We start from the raw sequence: 25527 nt of genomic DNA on the forward strand, positions 1-25527 counted from the left end.
CTGGCCTCACTAACACCTCTTCCAGCAGCAACCTAGTTTTCTCAGGAGGTCTCCCATCCAGATACTGACCAGGCTCAGCCATGCTTAGCTTCAGTGGGCAACCAGTCTTGGGCTACAAGGTGACATGGCTGCTGTTTTTTTTTTTTGTGTACATGGGTGTAATATTTAGCTAGCTAAAATGGCAAATAAAATAAATAAATAGTAATAATAATTATGAAGGTGAGCAGAGGATTTCAAAATAGTCTCAGTTAAGTTACTAGATAGACTATATTGTAACGAGACTGTTGCTATGAGAACACACACTGATAGAGATGCCTTCCCACTGGCTGCATGTACAGTATTCTGGCTGCATTCACGAAAGTTAACATTTTGCAATCACAGCTCCACATTTATATATGCAACTCATACAGCTTTCTATTTTTTGTGCAATTCATACAAGTGATATTTTCAAACCAAAATAGTTGTGTTTCTAATTAGCCTGTGTTGTGTTTAATCATTTTGCATGCTGCTCAGCCAGTGCCGTTCATGATTATATTAACAAATTTCAATATTTGATTTTAGAAACCTATTTGTTTGTAAATTACAATCTTGCTCTCAGATATTTATTTTTTTCTCATAGCCATCAGGCAGTCCCCCATGATTGCATGAGTTTGAAGTTTCAGTTCTGCGTCAGTTGTGAGGTAGAAGGTATACCACGTGTTGTTGCTTCTATCTTTCTCGGCGGTTTTGATCTGATCAGTGGAACAAAGTGCTAAAGACAAAATCCATTGATCTCAGAGATTCTGAGCGGAAGCCTTGAGCAAGCATAAAGCCATCATGGATGCTCTTTTCACAGCCTGCACTGTGAGTCATTGTGGATTGTGTCTCTGGATGTGTGAAAATTACTCTTATGACTTTTGTCAAAAGGGTGTTTGTGGAACTAACAGCTTTATCGAATCAATATCACTTTCAAGGTTTCTCTCTATCAAAGCTCTTACAGTCAACATGAAAAAACCTATTTAATTTTTTTGTAATGTCACCAAAGGCTCAAGGTTTGCCACCTTTGCAGTATGTGAGTGTCTACATGCAAGCCTCACATCACCAAGTACAATGCCAAGCGTCAGATAGAGTGGTGTAAAGAACGCCACCACTGGACTCTGGAGCGGTGGAAATGTGTTCTGTGGAGTGACAAATCACACTTCTCTGTTTGGGAGACTGATTGGTGAGTCTGCGTTTGACGGATGCCAGGAGAACATTACCTGCATGACTGCATTATGCATGAGGGATAATGGTATGGGATTTTTCTTCAGGGGTTGGGCTAGGCCACTTGCTTCCAGTGAAGGAAAATCTTAATGCTTTAGAATACCAAAACATTTTGCACGATGCTATGTTTGTGAGATTGTGGCAATGCTTCGGGGAAGGCCTGTTTTTATTCCGGCATGACCATGTCCCAGCGCACAAAGCAAGGTCTATAAAGACATACAGTAGTTAGTAGGGCTGGGTAAAAAAATTGTGATATCTCGATTATAATCGGTTCTCATTTAATGAAACAATATCGATTCTTAAATCCTAAGAATCGATTAGTCTAGCCTGTTTTCAGTTAATGGGTGAAACATTGATGGGCACCTCCCATTCAATAAATCACAATAAGCATTGTGCTTTGGTAATTTTAATATGAAACAGATTTCAAATTATGTTCATTGAATTGCAGTATTCAAACAATAAATGCCGTTTTGATGCTGTGGAGTGATCGCTGTAGCGCGGCGCGCCTACAATAAAAGCGGTAGCGCGAGGTGCACGTGAACTGATCATCTCCTCCACATGGCAATGCTTCGGGGAAGGCCTGTTTTTATTCCGGCATGACCATGTCCCAGCGCACAAAGCAAGGTCTATAAAGACATACAGTAGTTAGTAGGGCTGGGTAAAAAAATTGTGATATCTCGATTATAATCGGTTCTCATTTAATGAAACAATATCGATTCTTAAATCCTAAGAATCGATTAGTCTAGCCTGTTTTCAGTTAATGGGTGGAACATTGATGGGCACCTCCCATTCAATAAATCACAATAAGCATTGTGCTTTGGTAATTTTAATATGAAACAGATTTCAAATTATGTTCATTGTATTGCAGTATTCAAACAATAAATGCCGTTTTGATGCTGTGGAGTGATCGCTGTAGCGCCTACAATAAAAGCGGTAGCGCGAGGTGCACGTGAACTGATCATCTCCTCCACATTAATACCAATTTCAGCACAAAATAAACATGACTAAACATCCGAAGGTAAGTTAAAAGAAAGAGTACAAGTTTACAATCCATATCCTGGCTCATGTATTCACTCAATCAGTGTTTCCGACGTCAAAATAACGGCTTGTAAACAATATCACGTAACGTCACATTTACCTCCGTGAAAAAAACAAACATGACTAAACATCCGAAGGTAAGTTAAAAGAAAGAGTACAAGTTTACAATCCATATCCTGGCTCATGTATTCACTCAATCAGTGTTTCCGACGTCAAAATAACGGCTTGTAAACAATATCACGTAACGTCACATTTACCTCCGTGAAAAAAACCGTATTCGGTGACCATAACCTCATTGGTCAGCTAGAAAAATAAACTGTAGAGAGGAGCATTTTGCTAAATATATGCACCATATAATATATTCATTATAAATTTTACTGTTCTTCAATGTTTAATTAATATTTTATGACAGCCATCATTTAAATGTTTATATTTAAAAAAACTAATTGAAGTATAAATATTATTATGTAATTGTAACTTTTATTATAAAAACTTCATTAAGTGTAATTTAAGCAGTTATATGAATAGCCTAAAAAATCAGTCAGTTTTAACCTTCAATATTATAGTAATGTAGTACCAACTGACTCTCATGTATATTTTACAGCATTAGTTAAGAGATTTTTTTTCCATGAGAAAATTTTGCATGTGTACCAGATATATATCCAAAATAATCGATATTGAATTGAATCGCAAGCTTGTGAATGAGAATCAAATCGAATCGTGAAATTTGTGTCAAAACCCAGCCCTAGTAGTTAGATGAGTTTGGTTTGGAAGAACTTGACTTCCCCACACAGAGCCCTGATCTCAACCCCATCGGAACACCTATGAGATACATTGGAACGGAGATGGCGAACCAGGCCTTCTTGTTGAGCATCAGTGCTTGAAATCACAAATACTGTGCTGGATAAATGGGCAAAAGTTCCAACAGAAACACTCCAAAATCTTTTGGATAACCCTCCCAGAAGAGTGGAAGCTGTTATAGCTGCAATGGAGGGACCAACTCCATATTAATGTCTATATTAATGTCTATGAATTTAGAAATGCAACATCAATAATGTCCTTTTTGGTGTAATGGTCCGGTGTCCCGGCCTAGATGATGTCACCCAAAATAGAAGTTGTTGAGCAAAGTGGCACAAAGATGAAGAAGAAGGTTTATAAAGTCTTTAATCCAACTCACAGGTAATAAAACACACAGGGTAGTATTAACGCAGACGCGTCCAGACAAACTAGAACTGAACACACAGGAACTTAAATACACAGACCAAACAAGGATAAGTAACTACATACACCTGAACAGAATAACACAATTATAGTCAAACCAAAATTTATTCAGACACCTTCAACATTTCACACATTATCACAGTTTTTTCGCTGTAGTTTAGAAAATGGTAATAAAATATGACAAGAGTTAAACTGTGTCAGAACAAATTAATCTTGATAATGTCAGATAACACTTAAGCAAAACAGGGTCAGGTCAAAGTGTCAGAATAATTTTTGGTCCCAAATGTTTATCAATTTTACTGGTAGTCCACTGTATGAGGATTTTTTGGATATGTCACAGGTTGCTTTATTTTGCTTTCCTCACTTACATAAATTAACTATAGTGTTCTGCACCCACTAGTAAAAAAAATATCAAAAATTATATCTGGTATCTGAATAATTATTGGTTTGACTGTAACTCAATGAAATATATGAGGAAAACAAAGTCCAAAATGAATGACGTGACAACTTTGTAAATGAATAAAAATATTAAGATCAATTACTAATTTATGTTACAATATTATATATTGATAATTACATTTAATTCATAAACTAATGTTAACAGAAGCAACTTTACATTTGAAAAATATATTAGTAACTGTTGAAATTTACACACTTTAACAAGGAACAATACTTCAGCTTGAAGTTTTGTTTCAAATGCACTCTTATTGTAAAGTGTTAACATCAAAACCGATCAATTGGTCGACCTCTACTGAACAGTCATATACAAGAAGTTCAGAAACATAATACAGTAGTTATAGACAGTTTCATGTTGACGTTAAATGAGATGCCCTTCTTCTGCTCATCTGCCATTATTAGCTTGACCTGCAGAAAGCCCATCATGCTTTGCGATTGACTTTTTGGTGGCTGTGTTTTAAATGTTTTGTTTGTAGGAAACCCTATATGAAGTAATCAGAGTCCACAAAACGAACTGGCTTTTGTAGTAAAAGTGATACTGATCTCTGTAACATAATCCAATACAGATCTAGGAGTATCACATTCCATGGGGAGTTTTGAAGGCGCTCACATTCCACTGATACTTTGCTGGTAGAAAAGGTAAAACTGAGAAGACCTTGCATAGACAGAGCAAACCTGAAAGAACAACCTGAAAACCGTACACAGGCATATACACATGTATAACTTCCAGTATGGGTGACGATTGTAGGTGAACTCCTTACATCGGATGTGAGGTATTTGTGAGTAGTTACTCAGCGCAGGGCGGGTTGGCACTGTCAGTCAAGGCGGCAGGGTGCCAGAAGGTACAGCAGTGGGCGTGTGATTTCCCAAACGCTGCTCCCACACACTGAAGAACACATTTACTTCTTACAGAAAACACTTGGGTTCCCGTTCTAGTCATCACCAACTGTCCTTATCAGCGCTTCACTCAGAACAGCTGGGGAAATGCTCATATTCATTAGAGAAGGAGGAATTGTCAACCACACAGCAGTGCAAAGTGAGTGCTTTAGGCTTTTGACGGGAGGATTATTTGTTCAAATCATGACTTTAAACTTTACCAATCGCTATATCAATGACAATGTCATGTGTTTAAAACTACAGCACTGTTTTTTGTCTTCTGTAGTGTTATTGAGGAATAATTTATTGAGCTGCTGTGTAAAGTTTTGATTAGATGCTCTATGTGGTGTGATGTTAGAACTGGCTGAAGTGAACTTCTTGCAAAGTGCTTGTTCTCTGATTCATGTTTTTCCTTCTTTTACCCACCTGTTGTCAGGGCAACTCTTTACACTGTATTAAGTTGTTTACTTTCTCTTAACATTAATTCTGTGAATATAAATTTCCAATAGTCTACTAGTATGTGTTTTTAATGGCTAATGTTGATACCTAGAGAGCAGACTGGCCAAAGTTAATGACAGTTGAGACAAAAAAAAAAGTAAAAAAATCAAACACTCACTTTATTTTTTATTTATTTATTTTATTAGTATTGTTTATTTTTTTATTTCGTTTTTTTAAACTAAACAAACATGGCCTTAATAGAAAATGTGGTAACACTTTAGTATAGGGTCCAATTCCCACTATTAACTAGTTGCTTATTAGCATGCCTATTATTAACATATTGGCTGTTTATTACCCCATACCTAAACTTAACAATACCTTACTAACTATTAGTAAGCAGCATAGTACGAGTTTATTGAGGCAAACGTTGTAGTTAATGGTTTGTTAATAGCGAAAATTGGACTTTAAAATAAAATGTGACCGAAAATGTTTATTATTTGTTGACAAGACTGTCATTGCATTTGGAATGGAGATAATAAATAATACCAAGTAATGTTGGCGGACATTGGTATTTCAGTCAATTTTAATTTAAGTTTGACATGAAAGTGCTTTTATATATGCATTAGTGACCTTGTGAAGACTATTTACACACACAAAAAAAGATTGCAATTTATTGTCCACTTTTGACTTTCTACTAACTATAAGTAACTGCAACTACATGTCAATTAACTCTTAGTACTTTGCAACTACCTGCCAACTAACTCTCATTAGAGTATTAGTAGACTTATATTAGGGTTATTAGAATAAGTTGACATGTACTTGCAGAGTTACTTATAGTCAGTAGAATGTTTTTGGGGAGCAACAAAATGAAGTGTTAGTAGATATTAAGCAGACAGTCTACTAATACTCTAATGACTGCTATAATACAATATTCTTTCATTTGAATAAAATATTTTATATATATTTTTAAAGTATTAAATTAACTACTGTATCCAATATTTGCATTTTCAGACTAATAAAATCAATTTAAAAACCTGTTCACTCATTTACTGTAGATATGGTCAGTGATACATGCCTTCTTATGGTGTTGTTTGTGTGGATGTGTTGTGTAGGTCATCTCAGACCTGGAGTCATGGAATGAGGAGCTGTCCCAGCAGATGAATGAGTTTGACACTGAGGATCTGACGCTAGCTGAGCAGAGACTGCAGCATCATGCCGATAAAGCGCTCACCATGAACAACCTCACCTTCCACGTCATACACCAGGGACAGGAACTCCTGCAGTACGTCACAGAAGTTCAGGCCTCAGGTGAGCACAGATCCAAACACTTATATACAATGATAAGAAGTTCTGCTAAAAGTCACTCTATTGAAATTTAAAGCTGTACATGCACTAACAAAAAAGTACCAGAATGTACCAATATACAGAGTTCTGGCATGAAACTCTAGATGGCGCAGTCCGATAAGTCTAACTCAATCTGACCTAATGACATCATTATCACATGGCACAGCTGATTGGTTCTCTCCTGTATCGGTAGCCAATGAGCTCGCTGTTCAACATTCAAATATATGACTTGTGTTTGCTGTAGCAGTTGCAGCTTGCTTCAGAAAGCCTCCACCTTCCCCAGCTCCACCTGTATAGATCTGCTACGAGGTGATTCATGTATGCTATATGGGGGTTATTTCATGTATGTTATATTTGCAGCAGCAATATTTCGTACATGCTTACAGCAGCATGTTGTGGATGTATTGGCAGTAGTAAGTCTCGGTACTTGCTCTGCCGCAGCAGCAGCGTAGCAGATCTATTCCGCCAAGACCAAATACATAAAAATATATATAAAAATTAAAAACCACATAACAAAATTACTAAAAAAGTGTCAATAGTTTAGATATATGAAGTACATCTAACATAGAAGTCACTTTCAAAACAAGTAGCTTTCTATTGGTCAATGCAACGAACTTGCATGACCAACTGAGCCCATCACAAAATTTGCATGGGGAATTTATTTTTTACCCTCACATGAAATTCCCGATTGCTTGGATTCCTATTAAAATGACTGGATTTTGCTGCCGAAAGTTCACAGAGCACAGTGAATGTAACTGCACTTTGATAGTGTCAATGTTTTGAAGTACCGCTACAGTACTTTTTTGTAAGGGTGCACTCACAAAAGTCCACTTGCAGTAGTTACAATTTGTCAGGTGACTGTGTATTCTATCCAACATGCACACACAAGCAGTATGTCACTAAATCAAGATATCTGATCCATAGCACGTGTAAATGTTTTCTTGTGAGCTGATAATGCTTTTCAGATCTGTGCACAAGCTGCAGAGAAACAGTGCATGTTTTTGTATGATGTTTTTGAAAGCCAACTTTTGAGGTCACGAGATCACTGTCATGAGGCATCAAATATGTGTGTGTGTTAGTGTGTCAGTCCAGAGCAGGCTTAAGGGGGGAGGAGTGGATGCAGCTAAACGCTAAACTCTAAAACCAAACACATCAGGTCCATCCAGGCAACCAGCAGCCCTCCCTTCCTCCCACCTGGCCCTGTAATCCTGTAGACTCACACTGCCTAGCAAAATCACTGGTCACACACACACACACACACAAGATTTGACATCTGACAGCACGCACAGATAGCAGAGAGCAAAACGAGTCCTCATTTTACTAGCGTCCTTTTGTGGAGGCACAGATACAAAGCAAAACTGGAGTACTCGCAGAGCTTTAGCCCAATGCAGCTCTGGGCTACGGGTATAAAATGTGAGTATGTCTGTGTGTGTGTGATAACATGTGTGCTAACAATGCTAAGACACAGGCATCTGCACTTCTGTACATGCTATTTGTGTTAACTATGTATAACTATATAACTATGGGTCAGTTATCAATTTTTATTGTTGGTTTAGTTTTTCTTGATTTAAACAAAAGTCATGCTACTTCTAGCGATTCTGACTTTAAAGACAGTATGAAATCAAATTTGATCCCATTTACTTTCTGCATGCATATTGCAGGTTGCATTGTGCACGATTCATCAGTGCACATTATTCTAAAGAAAATGTAGTTTAGGGAACGATTCTCACTATTAACTAGTTGCTTGTTAGCATGCATAGTATTAGGATATTGGCTATTTATTAGCACTTATAAAGCACATATTAATGCCTCATTCTGCATGATCATATTTTAGATCCCTTAATCCTACCCCATACCTAAATTTAAAGGTAGGGTAGGTGATTTCGGAGAGGCTAGCAATAGCAAGTTAGCTTTGAAAGCAAGATCCTACCCTCCCTGCACTGGTGGAGGGTTGAATGCAATGCTCTCATATTTCTTTCAATGGTGAGAAATCATTACAGTACAAAGTGCATAAAATTACAATAATAATGCCTTCCATTCTCACTTGGTCTGCAATAGCGTAATGGAACTTGGGAACTAGCGTAATGGAGCTGATAACGTGAACAGAATGCGCAGACGTATGCAAATGCATATGTTGACAGTCAGGTAGAACAGCCTATAGTAGCCCTTGGACCGAGGGATATGATTACACAAACATTTAATGGTTCTACACCTTCCACAGACAATATTAATACATATAAATACATTTAGACCACTTAACTTGGTGATTGCTATCGGGATGTGAAGAGACTTTCAACCAGCATAACAAAAAAATGTTTTTTAACCAAATCAACTACCCTGCCTTTAACAACTAACTTACTAACTATTAATAAGCAACAAATTAGGAATTTATTGAGGCAAAAGTCATAGTTAGTTAATAGTGAAAACTGATCCCCAAACTAAAGTGTGACCAGAACTGATCAGTTTTTTTTTGTCCATACAGTGGAAGTCAATGGAAAGCAAAACCTGTCACCAACATTTTTCAAAAATTCTTCTTTTTGTGTTTCACTGAAGAATGAAAATCAAATAGGTTTGGAACAACATGAGGGTGAATAAAAGATGACAGAATTGTCATTTATGGGTAAACTATCTTTTTAAGCTGGGATTGGAGAAATATGAAAAATGATTAGGGTGATAATTCACCTGATTCTTTGTGAAAATCCCATAATTTAATTAGAGTTCAGTTCTAACTCATATTCAGAAATAAATCAAATATGTGTGATCCTCGGCTTCTCTCCTTTAATGGTTATTGTGGCCTCTCTAATCCCTGTGTTCTTTAATCGGGTCTTTGTCTTGTCCAATTGCTGTCTTGGCAAAAATCACAGGCTGAATAAAGTGTTTGTACTAAAGTCTTCTTATGGATTACCAACATATCCTGCCTTTGCATGCAATACTGTTTCTTGTTCATCCAGTTGGGATTTTCTTTTTTGTGAAAAACCTTTCTGAAGTCAGATGTTTTTATCTAAAGTCAAACTTTTAGGGTAAAACACTGGAAATAATATATATATATATATATATATACACACACACACACACAAACACACATGTATGATATATTTTAATTTAAATACATCAAATACTACAATGGTGTGTAAATGTGTTGCAAATTTATAATATATATAATTATTTTTGTCATATTACCTTAATGAAAATGTGTTTTTGTTTGCTGGTTTGTTTTTTGCATTATGATAATAAGAATTGAATAGGAACTTATGCTTAATTGTCATGAATATAATGTCACAGTGCAAAAAAAGTTAATATTTAATATAATATAAACATCTGTTCTCCAAATCTCTTGTCATTAATCCCTTGTCAAATCACTAAGTCGATTATGACAAAAGCTTGATTTATTTGTGTCAGGGAAGATTATTTACACCCTTCTGTTACACCTCTACATTTCTCTGTTTCGCTGTGTTTCTCTTTCTCTGTCAAGGTGTGGAGTTGTTGTGCGACCGTGATGTTGACATGGCGACGCGGGTGCAGGACCTGTTGGATTTCCTGCATGAGAAACAGCAGGAGCTGGACGCAGCCGCAGAGCAGCACAGGAGACACCTGGAGCAGTGCGTGCAGCTCCGCCACTTACAGGCCGAGGTCAAACAGGTAACATCTGACTGTCTGTCTCTCTACAGTCTGTCTACCCATCCAGCAATGCAAGAATCATTCAGGCACATGCATACATGCTCATGTAAGCATGGACTTAAATTTCAGATCATGATACAGCTTTGTCAGCGAAGAACAAAACAACCACTGTGTGATGTGTTCTAACACACCTCCATATTAATAAGTGTCATGATTAATTATGCAATAGAGATTTTATTTTAGAGGTGGGAATTTCCTGAGCAGTGACTCATGGTTAGTGAATGTAGGCCAAACTGAGGTTGAAAATTAGACATTACCTTGTACTTTAATACCTCTGACGCCTTGTTGCATATCTTTGGTTTATTACATTGTCACACAATTTAGCTTTTTGTGATGTAACTGTGATAGATTGTCTTCCTCCAGTAAACAATGATAATTAAGATCATAATATTTTAGGCAGTGGCCTTTCTTTCACAAACAATGATACATGTAGGGTTCAATGGGGCTAAAGGCACACTTTAAGGAAAATGTGTATTTTTTTTTCAGTACTTCCATAATGTATGATGTCAGAATTTTTTTAATTTTTTTTACATTGATGGAACAACACATTTTGTGGGGAAAGGAATCATAAAAGTAGTTTGTTTCGTTTAAAAATCATTTAAAAAATGTGATTAGAGATGGCATAGAGGTCCTTTTACCCAACAACCAGGGTAAATGCATTTACATTTCGTAAATCTCATAAATTTAAATATGATGACTTTGTTATAAACATGGTGATTATCTCTAATGTAGACACCTAAATTTAATTTAACTTAATTTATTTTAATTGCAACTTTATTAATTACATTAACAATCATTATTACATTACATTATGGTCAAAAGATAATTTGTTAATATTCAAATACCTAAAAGCTTGATATTTTTATATTTACATATGCATTTGAAATACTAAATTACTATTAACTACTGATCTGTTAAGCATTATATAATGTTTGTTAACTATTTTTTAATATTGAGTGAAGTGCGGTGTTAATAGTTTTGAATAGCGGTTCTGACTGCATACAGGGGCTGATGGGAAACAGAGCAGTTTTATAGCCCTGGGCACGCTTAAAATCAGAAGGAAAAACTAGGCCAGGAGGAGCAGCTGGTAATCTCATTTCATCCTCTCATTTATTTATTTTATTGTTTATATTTTAATTTTTGTCTGGACTGCTCTAGAGGAAAAGAGTGATTAGAGATGTCGAGGAGCTGGGATGCCCGTGTTGTTTAAGGTCTGACATGGCCACAGAGTATTTGAGTGGGTGTGTGGTGGTTAGTAAACATGTTATCATGTATTTGGTTTTATAGTGAAAATGTGTGTGTGTGTGTGTGTGTGGCAGTTTTCAGTCTGTTTATTTACATTTATGGAAGGAACATAGTTGTGTTATTTGTGACTGGCAGTGTATCAGCACTAAAGCAGGTGTGTAAAGTGTGAGTCAGTGTGTCAGGAGATGGTGTGGAATTTAGACCTGAAGGTGGAGTCAAAGAACACATCTGTCAGTATTAAATATGTTCACTTTCCCCACTGATGCAACCCAACAGTTAACAGCACACCATATGCTTACATGTCTCAACTTTCATGAAACAGTGCTTTTTGATTTAGTGTAAAAGGCAGTACTTACTTTCTGTACAGTGGCAGTGGGTGAACAGGTTGGTGGTATTGCCCCCTTTTGCACTCACTGTTGATTGGCAAGTCCTGCAGACTGAGGTGATTAACAAGCCACTATCGCGGAATCCAAATACGTCTCACACTGGCGAGCTCATTTTTTATCCGATGCCATTCTTTTGCTCGGCAGTAGTACCTGCGCTCTGTGTCTTTTCTGTTTTATGATAAGTGTCAAACAGCATTAAGGTGCAATACCTCCAGCTACATTGGGATGTCAGCCAGATAGTTAGTGGTAGTTGTTCACTTTTAAATATCATATTATTACTGATATATTGCAACACCCCTAATTGACACAATAACGATATTTCATTATTTAAATCATGATTATCATCGATACTGGTATACAGCGACACCCCTACTGTGAAGAACTTTTCTTTCTAAAAATGAGAGTATGTTTACATAGATAATGTGTATGTGTGTTTCAGGTGCTGGGTTGGATCCGTAACGGGGAGTCAATGCTTAATGCAGGTCTCATCACAGCCAGCTCTCTACAGGAGGCAGAACAGTTACAGCGGGAACATGAGCAATTTCAGCATGCTATTGAGGTACCAAACAATCTTTTTTATTAGCATTTAAATGTGGATGTTCCATAGACATGCCAGTTTTGTTTTGTTTGTTATATTTTTTCTTATGCTAGTCTTTTTTTTGCTCCAGAAATAACTGACTTATTCAATATTAGTTGTTTTATATTTCTTTTTGCAGTTGCCTCTTTCAGACATCTATATGTAAATCATAAAAAAATAAATAATAATAAAGGCCCTCATGATGGCCACAGTTTTTCTTGTCAAATGAATAACTCCACTCACTTTTCAAAGTGAGGTTTAAGGCCAAAAGAGAAAGGAAAAATGGTTTTCCATGGCATGGACCATTTTTTTAAAATGTCCTGCTCATTTTCGCTTTCTCTTCTAATTTTTCACTTTCTCTTTCATTTTGCTTATCTTTTCATTCAATGCAGAAAACCCATCAGAGTGCGCTGCAGGTGCAGCAGAAGGCAGAGGCTCTGCTACAGGCCAATCACTACGACATGGACATGATCCGTGACTGCGCAGAGAAGGTGGCGTCTCACTGGCAGCAGCTCATGCTGAAGATGGAAGACCGCCTCAAACTGGTCAATGCCTCAGTGGCTTTCTACAAGACATCAGAGCAGGTCAGTGAGCTTGTCTTAATAGTGATTCTGTCATTTTTGACCTCTTGTTCATTTAGCACAACAAGTGGTAGACATTTTGAAGACTTTGATCATAATTATTTTGCCTTGGCGATTTGGGATTTCCTTAATGTGATAAACAGTTTTTTTCCAAAGACCATAGATATACAAAGACAGTTCAGTCCTATTACTTATGAATGGGAGAAACTGCAACATGCGGGGAATAGTCCCACATTCTAAATGAAGGAGCAAATCACTGAATGGTAAAGTCGTTGCATCACTGCAACTGCCGTTAGAAGCTCCGGTTCCCATAGAAACCTGAGACTTGCGCTTATGACTGCACATGTGCATTGGCTGGTCTAGCCTGAAAAAAAGATTTTTAATGCTATTTGAGCATTCATGGAGCAGTTAATTTCAGATTTTGTTGCTGATTTGAAATATGTCATTTAATTGTGAGTTCAGAAGGCAGTTTTTGGGATTTCCAGATTCTACCATTCATTTAGATAGGACTTGGTCTTGGATGCCCGAAATATTTATTAAAGTGCCCCTATTATGGGTAATGAAAGGTTCAAACTTTGGGTTTGGTAGTCCCCAACAACAGGTTGACATGCATGTTTTTATCTCTTCACTTTTGGCTTTTTATCTCATAATTATAGTATTTCATAATTTAGATTTTTTTTTTTATGTGGTGGAAATAGGCTTCTCTATTACATATCCAGGTTTGTTTTTGCTTATATTTCTTATGTATAACGACATGTGTGTATTCTGCAGGTGTGTAGTGTGCTGGAAAGTTTAGAGCAGGAATACAAACGAGAGGAAGACTGGTGTGGAGGGATTGATAAACTGGGACCAAACTCCGAGTCTGATCACGTGATGCCCATGATCAGTAAACACCTGGAGCAGAAAGAGGCCTTCCTCAAGGTACCTAGCGCATACACACATGCACACACATACAGGTTCTCAAGTATCATTCCGATCGTGACATTAAAAATTTGGTGCAAATTTAATCATAACTGACCCTTTTTTTTCTGAAGGCATGCACACTAGCAAGACGCAATGCTGATGTCTTCCTCAAGTACTTACACAGAAACAGCGTGAATATGCCGGGAATGCTTGCACATGTCAAGGCCCCTGAACAACAAGTCAAGAGTAAGACTACTTTTAAAAAAAGCCCTTTTATGACTGGTTTAAAGGACCAAATATTAAGCCAAATTTTAGTTTGAAGTGAACCATTATTTGCTATTTGATTAGCGTTATTATATGATTATCATGTTCTGTGTTTCTGATTCTGTCTCTGTGTCCTGCAGACATCCTGAATGAGTTGCTGCAGCGGGAGAACCGGGTTCTGCACTTCTGGACCATGAGGAAGAGAAGGCTTGACCAGTGTCAGCAGTATGTGGTGTTTGAACGCAGCGCTAAACAGGTCAGTTCTGGTTTAATCCAGGTCTGAACCAGTAAAAAGGCAGAGCAGTGTACAGACGGTCTAGCAGAGCCTGCTTTTTGAATCATTTTATAGTCTGGTCCAAATTGTGTCTCGTTTTGTCAAGTAACTTAGACAAAAGTATCTCTTTGTGAAGAGGTGCACCTGAGATTGAAGCTTCCACGTTGATGGTTTGCCTTTCAACAAAGCAGTAACTTGATCTCATTATAAAAATGTCACCACACCATCTTCCTCGTACAGACAAAACCAAAATATAGTGCAAAATGTGATTGTAAGTATTGCTTTACAGAAAATAAAGAACAAAAAAGAAGTGAAAGATTTCCTTACAGCTTAAAGGGTTAGTTCACCCAAAAATGCTGTCATTAATTACTCACCCTCATGTCGTTCTAAACCTGTAAGACCTTCGTTCATCTTCGGAACACAAATTAAGATATTTTTGATGAATTCTGAGAGCTCTCTGACCCTCCCATAGACAGCAATGTAATTACCACGATCAAGGTCCAGAAATGTAGCAAGGAGATCGGTTAAAAAAATCAATGTGACATCAGTGGTTCAACCGTAATTTTACGAAGTTACGAGAATACTTTTTGTATGCAAAGAAAACAAAAATAACGACTTTATTCAACAATTCCTCTCCTCCGCGTCACCCTATAGCTCCATTTCGGAGAATATCCACTGAACGCAGATACGTTGTTTTCGTTCAAATCAAAGCGTAAACCACGTAGAAAACGTATCTGCGTGACGCAGCTGACACAGAATAGCATACACTGTTTACGTTCAGTGGATATTCTCTAAAATGGCACCAGGGTGACGCGGAGGAGACGAATTGTTGAATAAAGTCATTATTTTTGTTTTCTTTGCATACAAAAAGTATTCTCGTAGCTTCGTAAAATTACGGTTGAACTACTGATGTAACATTGATTTTTTTAACCCATCTCCTTGCTACGTTTCTGGACCTTGATCGTGGTAATTACATTGCTGTCTATGGGAGGGTCAGAGAGCTCTCAGAATTAATCAAAAATATCTTAATTTGTGTTCCGAAGATGAACGAAGGTCTTACGGGTTTAGAACGACATGAGGGTGAGTAATTAATGACAGGATTTTCATTTTTGGGTGAACTAACCCTTTAAGGTTTATGCTTGCCATTAATTTGAGCAACTCATCAAAAATAAGACATATTAATAGTAAAGTCATGTCCCTTCTTTAGAAATATTCCTGCTTTAGGGAATGCTAAAAGGGATTAGAAAGGAAGAAAATAACGAGTTAGGCTTTAACATGCCGTCCTGAAAACAACTTAAGGAAATTGGAGGGAATAGGAGAATAATTTACTGGATATTGTTATATATTAACAGCAACAGTAATAATAATAATGTTTATTTATTTTTATTTATTAAATGACCAGACTGCAAAAACACTATCTCTGTTGACAGTTTTTAATTTTAGGACAAAAATGACAGACAATGATTTCTAGCATGACCTCTGGCTGGTATATACTTAAATACAAATTTGTATAAGCAAATATGGATACATATACTGTACATACTAATGGAAAGGTCATTTCAACAGATGTAATTAGTCACACATCATTAATGATAGTGTTGCATTTCCATCCTTTTGGAAATAATAAGGTCTGACACAGTGGGAAAGCATGGTGCTACAAACACCAAGGTCACGGTTTCAGTTCCCAGGAATGAGAAATTCTGCCGTTGCATTGCCATATTTGTGTGCGGTATGCATCATAGAGTGCATACGAGTGTCATCTCTTAAATTTCAAGAAAGAGGGTAGGAAAATATAATTTCTTCACTTTCATCAAACATCAGTTTCGCTTACAGAATTTTGTTCTTCAAACCCTACTGTCTATTTGAGATGAAATTATTTTATGTCATACACAATTGACTAGAAGGCCTCAACAAGTATTTCTGGAGTCTCAAATAACAGAACCACGTCAGGTCAAGCATTCTGCTATAGAAACCTGAAAGAGGATCAACTGTCATGTATCACATGCTTGAAAAAAAAGTGTACTGTAAATTTTGTAGCTCTTATTAGCACTTCATTTATATTGTTGCCCTATTATGATGAAAAAATAACTGAAAAGGTTCTCCTAATGCACAAGTTGTGTAAATTGTGTCTGCTGCATAATTACAGTGTAGGGTTTCAGGAAGTCTGTGATACTGGATGGAGTTTCTGTCTTCGTTCTGTGTTTAAATGCTTAGTAATTGAGAGGAAGGACTGTAGTTTGACCACACAGTGCTCTGCTGCAGTACTCACAGTCTTGTGTCCTGATGTTCCCCAGACCCTGTAATGAGGGTGGCCCACAAAGTTCCTCTTTGACACACAGAAACATTTTTATCAGTGAAAATTAGTGGCAAACCTGCACACAATGCAACCTGTTCTAAAAAAATTGATATGAAAATGTTGATAGAGATAGAGCACTTTTAGAGATCTCACTCCCTCTTGTGGACACATGAGAGTATAACATATACACATTTATTCCCACACACTGGCTTTTTGTTGATATCCTTGTCTGGACTTCCCTTTTACAGCTATTGTTAATAAAAGCTAATTATAAATTCTATAAACTAAACCTAACCTTGAAGACATTGTTGTGTCCCTTTACTGCTTTTCTGTTGAGGCTATTTTCAAAAACTTTGCACCCACAAGATTAGAAAAACAACAACAAAAACACATGCACACATTCACATTTTATCCTCTAAGCGTCTTATTTTTTCTTGTCATTTTGTCTGGTTCTGCAGGCTTTGGAGTGGATCCATGATACAGGAGAGTTTTACCTATCCACACACACCTCCACTGGCTCCACTATACACCACACACAGGAACTGCTGAAAGAACATGAGGAATTCCAGATTACAGCCAAGGTATGTCTCAATTAAGGGACATTTTGCTTTTCTTTTTTCCTAGATGCCTAGAAGCTGAATCAGAACGGTTGCACATCAACATTTAGACCATATTCTATTGTCCGTTTGTTGTCATCATTTACTCTTCCTTTCGTTGTTCCAAACCCAACGTTCTTTCGTCATTGCAATTGAAAAGAAGAATGTTTTCTTAATGTCTAGAGTGCTCTTTTACATTGTGAGAGTGATGCTGTCAAGCTCCAAAAATCACAAAAAGGCACCATAGTAGTAGCCCTGATGATTTTGCTAAGTCTTTTGGATTTTGCTAACTTTGTAATATGCTAACAAACAGGGTATTTATATTTTAGGTGACTAAAAAATTTAATTAATTAAAAAAAAAATGTGTTACTTGAAATGTAATAAACTTGAACTAAAAATAAAATGTATTAAAAAAATGTAAAAACGTATTTTATGTTAGTTGCTGAGGCAATATTTCTTATTTTTATTTAGAAAATATATTGGGGGGAAAATTGTCAAATAAAAATACAAAGCGTACAACATCACTAAAATAAAAACGAATTCAGGTAATATGCTAGCATATACAGTAGCTTGCTGAAAAACGTAATAAAAAGTTATTCTATGACTGTGATTGTCAGCATGTCGCAGGTTTGTCAACTCACCAGCAAATCACAATAGACCTCTCAGATTATGTTTACACTCTGATCTTTGCCTCTGTGGAATCAGTGCAGCTCTCTCTCTCTCTCTCCAGCAAACCAAAGAGCGGGTAAAGTTGTTGATCCAGCTGGCTGATGGTTTTTGTGAGAAGGGCCACTCCCATGCAAGCGAGATTCAGAAATGGATCGCCTCGGTGGACAAACGCTACCGTGACTTTTCCCTCCGCATGGACAAGTACCGTTCCTGCCTGGAGAAAGCGCTCGGCCTGTCCACTGACTCCAACAAAGCGGTGAGAGGGCTGTGAGAGTAGGTGTGTTGATGTGGCCTGCATGGCTGGAGTGTGGATGAACAAAACGTTTGCTGTAAGAGTCGTTAACCATGTTAATTTATGAAAGAAAGGTCATTTCTAACCATTAAAGCATTTCGTTTGGGGTTTCAGAGTAAAGATCTGCAGTTGGACATCATTCCAGCCAGTGCTCCTGGTGCAGAGGTCAAGTTCAGAGATGCCAACCATGAACTCAATGAGGAGAAGCGGAAATCGGCACGCAGAAAAGAGTATGTCTTTTAAACCTGATTATATGATATCAAGCCAAAAGCAGGAAGTGCTGAAAGGGCAGGGTTAATACTTCATCTGATGAAAGTCCAGCTTTAGTTACTTTGTGTTTTGAGGAAACACCCATAAATATGCATACTAAAGGAAACGTGTTTTAATTTTTGAGGTTTTTATACTAGATTGAAATCCCTCCCAGAGGTATTGTGCTTTCAAACAAATGTTGACAATAGGTCTCTGGTGCATTGCCCTGTTACCTCTCTCTTTTCAGGTTTATAATGGCGGAGCTCATTCAGACCGAGAAGACATATGTGAGAGACCTGCGGGAGTGTATGGATGTAAGTTCTGTTGTCACGGTTTGCTCCGTACGGACCGACATTTAGAGGGTGTGGTACACCAATGTCCACTTTGGACAGATCACAAAAGCCCTGTGCTATAAATGTATTCACTGCAGTACAGCCCAAGAACAATCCAGTTTCTCCAGGAATAGCTGCTGTTTGATCTCATGAAAAGATGGGTGTCATTAAAACACTGACCATGTTTACATGCATCATTTTTGAATCTCCACGTTTCCACAACTATAGGAATATTCATGCACTTTGGAATACTCATGTAATCATATTCCGAAAATAATGCATGTGCATTATTTTTCCTTCATTCTCTTCTGGGGTGAAAAAACTATCAGTGATTCATTTATTATGATGCATTTTCAGAATTTTGCACGGTAATTTAATCAGCTCATTTATTTTCATTAAGTGGGATTTATCTGTATATTTATGTTATGTTTAATGTGTGTTTAAAAAAAAAAGATCAATAGTCGTCAATAGTTTGACTTGATTGTTCTATCGTAGAAACCAGAATTAATTTTGTTTTGATATTTAAGCATAAACATTAATATTCGGTTTCAGTGCATATTCTGGATAATATGGTTTATGACCCAGAATTCTGATTAATACTGGTAGACAGCTAGAAAATGGAAAGGTGAAAATATTATCAAAACTGTAAAAACGTTCAAAATTGACCCTTTTTAATATCATCTTCTTGTTGTTTTCATAATCATCTTGATCAAATTACAGTACATTTGATATATATATAAATTATTAGAGAATGTTCTTCGCTTCAGAAATAATTTCCGCAGACATAATTGAAGATGCAGTTGAAGAAAAATCGTATTAACCAATAAAATCAGAGTTAACTATCCACAATCTGAACACATCCAGATAGATAAAATTCCTTATTTCCTATTTCAGAACAATGTTAACACTGAAATACAGGAGTTGTCTTTAAAAGTGTAATAGTATTAGCCTGTTATCACATTAATGGAAAAAATTCGAAGTGTGAGTGTGTGTGTTTCAGACATATCTGTGGGAGATGAGCAGTGGTGTGGAGGAGATTCCCCCAGGGATTGTCAACAAAGAGCATATCATTTTCGGCAACATGCAAGACCTATTAGAGTTCCATCACAAGTCAGTGAACCTTATAACCTGCGATTCGTATAATTATGTATTCCTTTACTTACCATTTTGATTACTTACTTACCATTTACTTAACATTAACATGCTTCTCTGTCCTTTTCTCAGTATTTTCCTTAAAGAACTGGAAAAATATGAGCAGCTTCCAGAGGAGTTGGGTCACTGTTTCGTCACATGGGTGAGTGTCAGTGTGCTAGAGATAATCTTATCAAGAAGTGCACTAGACTCATGTAACATTATATTGACATTAAATCAGATCATTAGAACACATATCTGGGTTGCACTGTATTTGACAGTACATGCAATTACAGTTTACATTCAAAGAAAGTACTATAAGAGTAATATAAGGTCACTTTTTAGACTTAAATGGGTTTAGTTTTAGGTTCAGGGTTAGTACCTTGTTATTATAGTAAGTACTGCACATAGTACATACATTAAGCTTCAAAGGTTTGGGAATAAATGCTGTTCTTTGTACTTTCTATTCATCAAAGAATTCTAAAAAAAAAAATTACTGTATATCGGTTTCCACAAAAATATTAAGCAGCATGATACTTTTCATCTGTGATGATAAAATGTTATTTCAGCAACAAATTAATGATTTTTTTAAGGATCATGTAACACTGAAGGCTGAAGTAAGGGCTGCTGAAAATTCACCGTTGCCATCGAAGGGAAAAAAACACATTTTACATTAAATAATAAAATAAAATTATTGTTGTTTTAATTGTAATATTTCACAATTTTAATGTCTTTCCTGTATTTTTGATCATATAAGGTTCCTGTTAACAGAAAGCAATGATTGAGTGCATATTGAAACAATTACAGCTATATTACACTATTTATGAAGCATCTCTTAAATCAGTGTTTATTTAAAGGGGTCATATGATGCGATTTCATGTTTTCCTTTCTCTTTGAAGTGTTACAAGCTCTTGGTGCGTAAAAAAGATCTGTAAAGTTGCAAAGACTAAAGTCTCAAATCCAAAGAGATATTCTTTATAAAAGTTAAGGGTCAACCACGCCTACCCAAAACGGCTCGTTCTAACACGCCCCCACATGTCTACGTCACTATGGGGAAATATTAGCATAATGCCGCCCAAATGTGCATGCAAAGAAAGAAGGTGTGGTTTCAGGAACAGCAGTAGTGTTGATGCAGCCATGTCAGGGAGACGCTGTGTGATTCAGTGCGAAAGCAAAAGCACTTTATTTGGCCCAATTCCGATTTTGCTATGACAATCTGGCGCTTCTGAATCAGCGACTGTAAGTATGTTTTGTTATTAGTTTAAGTATTTGCTATTGACTGTTCAAATTCTGAGTTTTGTGCAGCGCACAGTAATGCGTCGTGTGTGTGTGTGTGAGTGGAACAGGGTCACATCACAGGAGAGTGAACTGCCTGTCAGAAATCATAGCATGTCAGCTGTCTTAACCACGGCTTGTGTACTGCATCATCACTGTGTCTGTCACGCGACTCTGTTGCCCTTTCTCCAACTACGTGTTTGAGAGAGGCGGGGCATAGAGGACCTACAATAATGTACAGTATTTGAAAAATAATGTGTTTTTTGAACATTAAAGCATGTCAACATATTCCGTTACACCAAATACACAAAATAATGATCTTTAAAATAGCATCATATGACCCCTTTAATGATTTCTGATAACAGCTTGTCATTCTAAAAGAGACACCAGTTCTTAGAAGTGAAAAACAGAGCATCTTCTTTTTTTTTTGTATGCGTTTTATTTTTAGGCGGATAAGTTTCGGATGTATGTGAATTACTGTAAGAACAAGCCTGACTCCACCCAGCTGATTCTGGAACACGCGGGGACCTATTTTGATGTGAGTATTAAGCAAACTAATCATAAAATGCATATGATTGTGTGTAAGGACATACAATTCTGTGAAAGTATCCCTTTTACACCCTTTAATCAAGGAAGTTACATTTATTTATTCAGATTATGTAACACTTTTTGTGTGTATTTGACAGAATGTGGCTGTTATATAAATATGTATGTGACATTGTGTATTTGTCATAGTATTAGTGTGTGTGCGTGTGTATGTGTTGGAATAAATGTTTGTATGTGTGTATGTGTGTATGAGTGAGTCCGTGTATGGCTGCTATGGTCTGTTAATCATTTCTGTTCTTGAGCTGGTAATTGGAGGTCTTAGAGAGAGGGCACTTCCTGTGTGTCTGGGGGTGGGTGGGGGACCAGTGATGCCTCACTACTAAACTGTTGCCAGGCGATCAGAACAGATGGACTCTTCTTTTAGGACTGAGCATATCTGAGCTTAAGATCTGCTTTTGAAAAAGTGCTATCAAGAAGCTATTTAGAATGAAAAAGCTAAAGATAAATGGTTACTGATTGTTTTCCAGTATGTGTTTAAGGTGTTTGTGTGAAAGATGTTTTTTTTTTTATCATCAAAAGCTTAAGTGTGCTTGTATGTGTACAGGAAATCCAACAGAGACACAGGCTGGCTAATTCCTTATCATCATACCTTATTAAACCTGTTCAGAGGATCACCAAGTATCAGCTTCTGCTGAAGGTACTCAGCTGTGTACTATCACACATTAAATAAACTCAGCACAGTTCAGATTGTTAACCATAAAGATTCTACAAAAAAAGCAATAATCATATTTTTAGCATAGACTCAAAAAGACCAGATACAAACTAAATACAAACCCATCACACACTCAGAACAGTTCCATCCATCACAAACCCAGCATTGAGACTCAATGAAACTCAGCACAGTAACTACAGACCTTACTCAAAGCCAGCATAGACTAAATACAGGTCCATCACAATATTAGCACAGAATAAGCACAGACCTACTACAAAGCCTGCACTGAACCAGCACTGACCCATCACAAATCGAATTACAGACTAAACACAGACCTACCATAAGCCAGTAAAAAAAATAATAGTTTAAATGTGCTCAGAAACAGCACAGATACATCACAAACCAAGCACAGATTAAAACCAAATCTAGCACAGACCAAATATAAAACCATCACAAACCCAAAAGAGACTAAACACATACCCAGCACAGACTTAATCTAGAACTATCACAAACCCAGCACTGACCAAACACAGAACCATAACAAACCCAGCACAGACTTAACATAAAACCACCACAAACCCAACACTGACCAAACACAGAACCATAACAAACCCAGCACAGACTTAACATAAAACCACCACAAACCCAACACTGACCAAACACAGAACCATAACAAACCCAGCACAGACTTAACATAAAACCATCACTAACCCAGCACTGACTAAACACAAACTCATAACAAACCCAGCACAGACTTAACATAAAACCATCACTAAACCAGCACAGACTAAACACAGAACCATAAGACACCCAGCACAGACTTAACATAAAACCTTCACTAACCCATCACAGAACCATAACAAACCAAGTACAGGCTTAACATAAAGCCATCACTAACCCAGCACTGACTTAACATGAAACCATCACTAACCCAGTCCTGACTAAACACAGAACCATAACAAACCCAGCACAAACTTTACATAAAGCCATCACTAACCCAGCACTGACTAAACATATAAATATCACAAACCCAGTACAGACTAAACATTAAAATACCACAAACCTATCACATACTCAACACAGAACCATCACAGAGTTAGCTAAGACCCAATACAAACCGAACACAGAACAACAGCAGTCAGACACAAATTCAGCACAGACCCAACAAAAATCCAAAGTAGACTAAACACAGACCTTACCCAAATCAAAATGTGGGTCCAAAAGTGCAATTGTTATGTTTGTTTGTAGGAACTATTGACGTGTTGTGAGGAGGGTAAAGGAGAAATTAAAGATGGCCTGGAGGTTATGCTTAGTGTGCCCAAAAAAGCTAATGATGCTATGCACCTCAGCATGCTGGAGGGTGAGTAATACAGCTTACTAAACCAAACCCAATGATTCTTCTTTAATCTCGTATCGTTGTTCAACCTCTCTTTCCTTTTTGCTCTCTCTCACTCTCTGCTTCATGTCCTCTCAGGTTTTGATGAGAACATTGAGTCTCAGGGTGAGTTGATTCTGCAGGAGTCATTCCAGGTTTGGGATCCAAAGACTCTGATTCGTAAGGGCAGAGAGCGGCACCTCTTCCTCTTTGAGATGTCTCTCATCTTCAGCAAGGACGTCAAAGACTCCAACGGCAGGAGCAAGTACCTCTACAAGAGCAAGCTCATGGTATGGGTTTTACTTGTAAAGCTGTTTAAATAAATTATCGGGTCATGGATGGCCATACTTTATAATAGACTGAAGTATTTCATGTTTGATCTATGCGTTTTTACTCTGCCTAGACCTCACAACTAGGAGTTACTGAACATGTGGAAGGAGATCCATGTAAATTTGCACTCTGGCTTGGACGGACACCTACCTCAGACAACAAAATAGTCCTAAAGGTATGATTCAAGTTCCAAATTGATACTTCGTCCAAGGTTTTGGTTTCAGTACAGCTGTCACTTATTTTTGGCTTCTAATAAATGTTTTCTTTGCTTTCAAGTTTATTTCTATCCAAACATTGCTAACTGACTCAGCATACAAGCATGTTTCATTACTGAAAAGTTGTCCCTTATCTCAAATTAAATAGATCTTTCCATTAGTCTTTGTTATAAAAAAAAAAGTATCATTCATCTGAGGATCCTTGAAATATACCACATGAGTGGATATGTTTTCAGGTTTTGAATGTTCAAGTACTGTGGCTCTGGCTTGAGTCATTTCATTGTATAAAATTATTTGCTAAGACTTGTAAGCACTTATGTAACTTGTGTCTCTGAATGGTTGCCCTTCATCACTGAAGACGTAATTGAATCATGTAATGAATCATATGCCATTCCATGTGTTCTCACATGTATATACGTAGACAGACACATGGATGCAAAATGGGCTTACAGTTATTAAACATTGTTTCCACCTATTTTACTTCTGTAATCTGATGAATTTCCAAGTGAAAAGTAGGATGGGAATTGATTTTATCCTTTGAGAATTGATTTAGTTTCTTTGACAGGTGGTTGGAGGCTAGGGACCTTAAAGGAAAGTACATTAAGAAGCAGGGCAATTTATTATATTTTGATAAAAGATTAGAAAAACTTTTTTTTTTGAAGAATGTGCATTATAAGACCAGGAACACATTAAGTAGGTAAACAGTGTTTGACTTCATTTGAACTCTGATTGCATGTTATCATTATTTTTGCAACAGATTTGTAGGCTTTGACAATTCCAATTACTATTTATATCTGTTGTGTAAAAGGTTCATTAATGTTTTGTTGTGTTCAATGCACCCCCAGGCTTCATGTATCGAAAACAAACAGGACTGGATTAAACATGTACGCGAAGTTATCCAGGAGCGTACCATTCTTTTAAGGGGGGCACTCAAAGAGCCAATCCACATTCCCAAAGCCACTGCAACCAAACACAAGGGCAAACGG

The 25527-nt window shown here is 37.0% G+C and overlaps 1 protein-coding gene across 1 annotated transcript in view; it reads left to right on the top strand.

Moving 5' to 3' along the window:
- triob (trio Rho guanine nucleotide exchange factor b) overlaps nucleotides 1–25527 on the top strand; it is a 190259-nt gene that overhangs the window by 123983 nt on the left and 40749 nt on the right. Inside the window, exons 15-33 of the mRNA XM_016293909.1 lie at nucleotides 6384–6579; nucleotides 10088–10254; nucleotides 12364–12483; nucleotides 12894–13085; nucleotides 13854–14003; nucleotides 14117–14231; nucleotides 14390–14505; nucleotides 17278–17400; nucleotides 18146–18340; nucleotides 18491–18606; nucleotides 18873–18939; nucleotides 19958–20067; nucleotides 20182–20251; nucleotides 21812–21901; nucleotides 22514–22606; nucleotides 23870–23981; nucleotides 24096–24286; nucleotides 24400–24501; nucleotides 25387–25526. Coding sequence (XP_016149395.1) covers nucleotides 6384–6579; nucleotides 10088–10254; nucleotides 12364–12483; nucleotides 12894–13085; nucleotides 13854–14003; nucleotides 14117–14231; nucleotides 14390–14505; nucleotides 17278–17400; nucleotides 18146–18340; nucleotides 18491–18606; nucleotides 18873–18939; nucleotides 19958–20067; nucleotides 20182–20251; nucleotides 21812–21901; nucleotides 22514–22606; nucleotides 23870–23981; nucleotides 24096–24286; nucleotides 24400–24501; nucleotides 25387–25526 — 2465 coding nt within the window. The remainder of the gene's footprint in view (nucleotides 1–6383; nucleotides 6580–10087; nucleotides 10255–12363; nucleotides 12484–12893; nucleotides 13086–13853; nucleotides 14004–14116; nucleotides 14232–14389; nucleotides 14506–17277; nucleotides 17401–18145; nucleotides 18341–18490; nucleotides 18607–18872; nucleotides 18940–19957; nucleotides 20068–20181; nucleotides 20252–21811; nucleotides 21902–22513; nucleotides 22607–23869; nucleotides 23982–24095; nucleotides 24287–24399; nucleotides 24502–25386; nucleotide 25527) is intronic.

This window comes from Sinocyclocheilus grahami, unplaced genomic scaffold (assembly GCF_001515645.1).
Source record: "Sinocyclocheilus grahami isolate Dianchi unplaced genomic scaffold, SAMN03320097.WGS_v1.1 scaffold310.1, whole genome shotgun sequence".
In the NCBI taxonomy this organism is placed as follows: domain Eukaryota; kingdom Metazoa; phylum Chordata; class Actinopteri; order Cypriniformes; family Cyprinidae; genus Sinocyclocheilus; species Sinocyclocheilus grahami.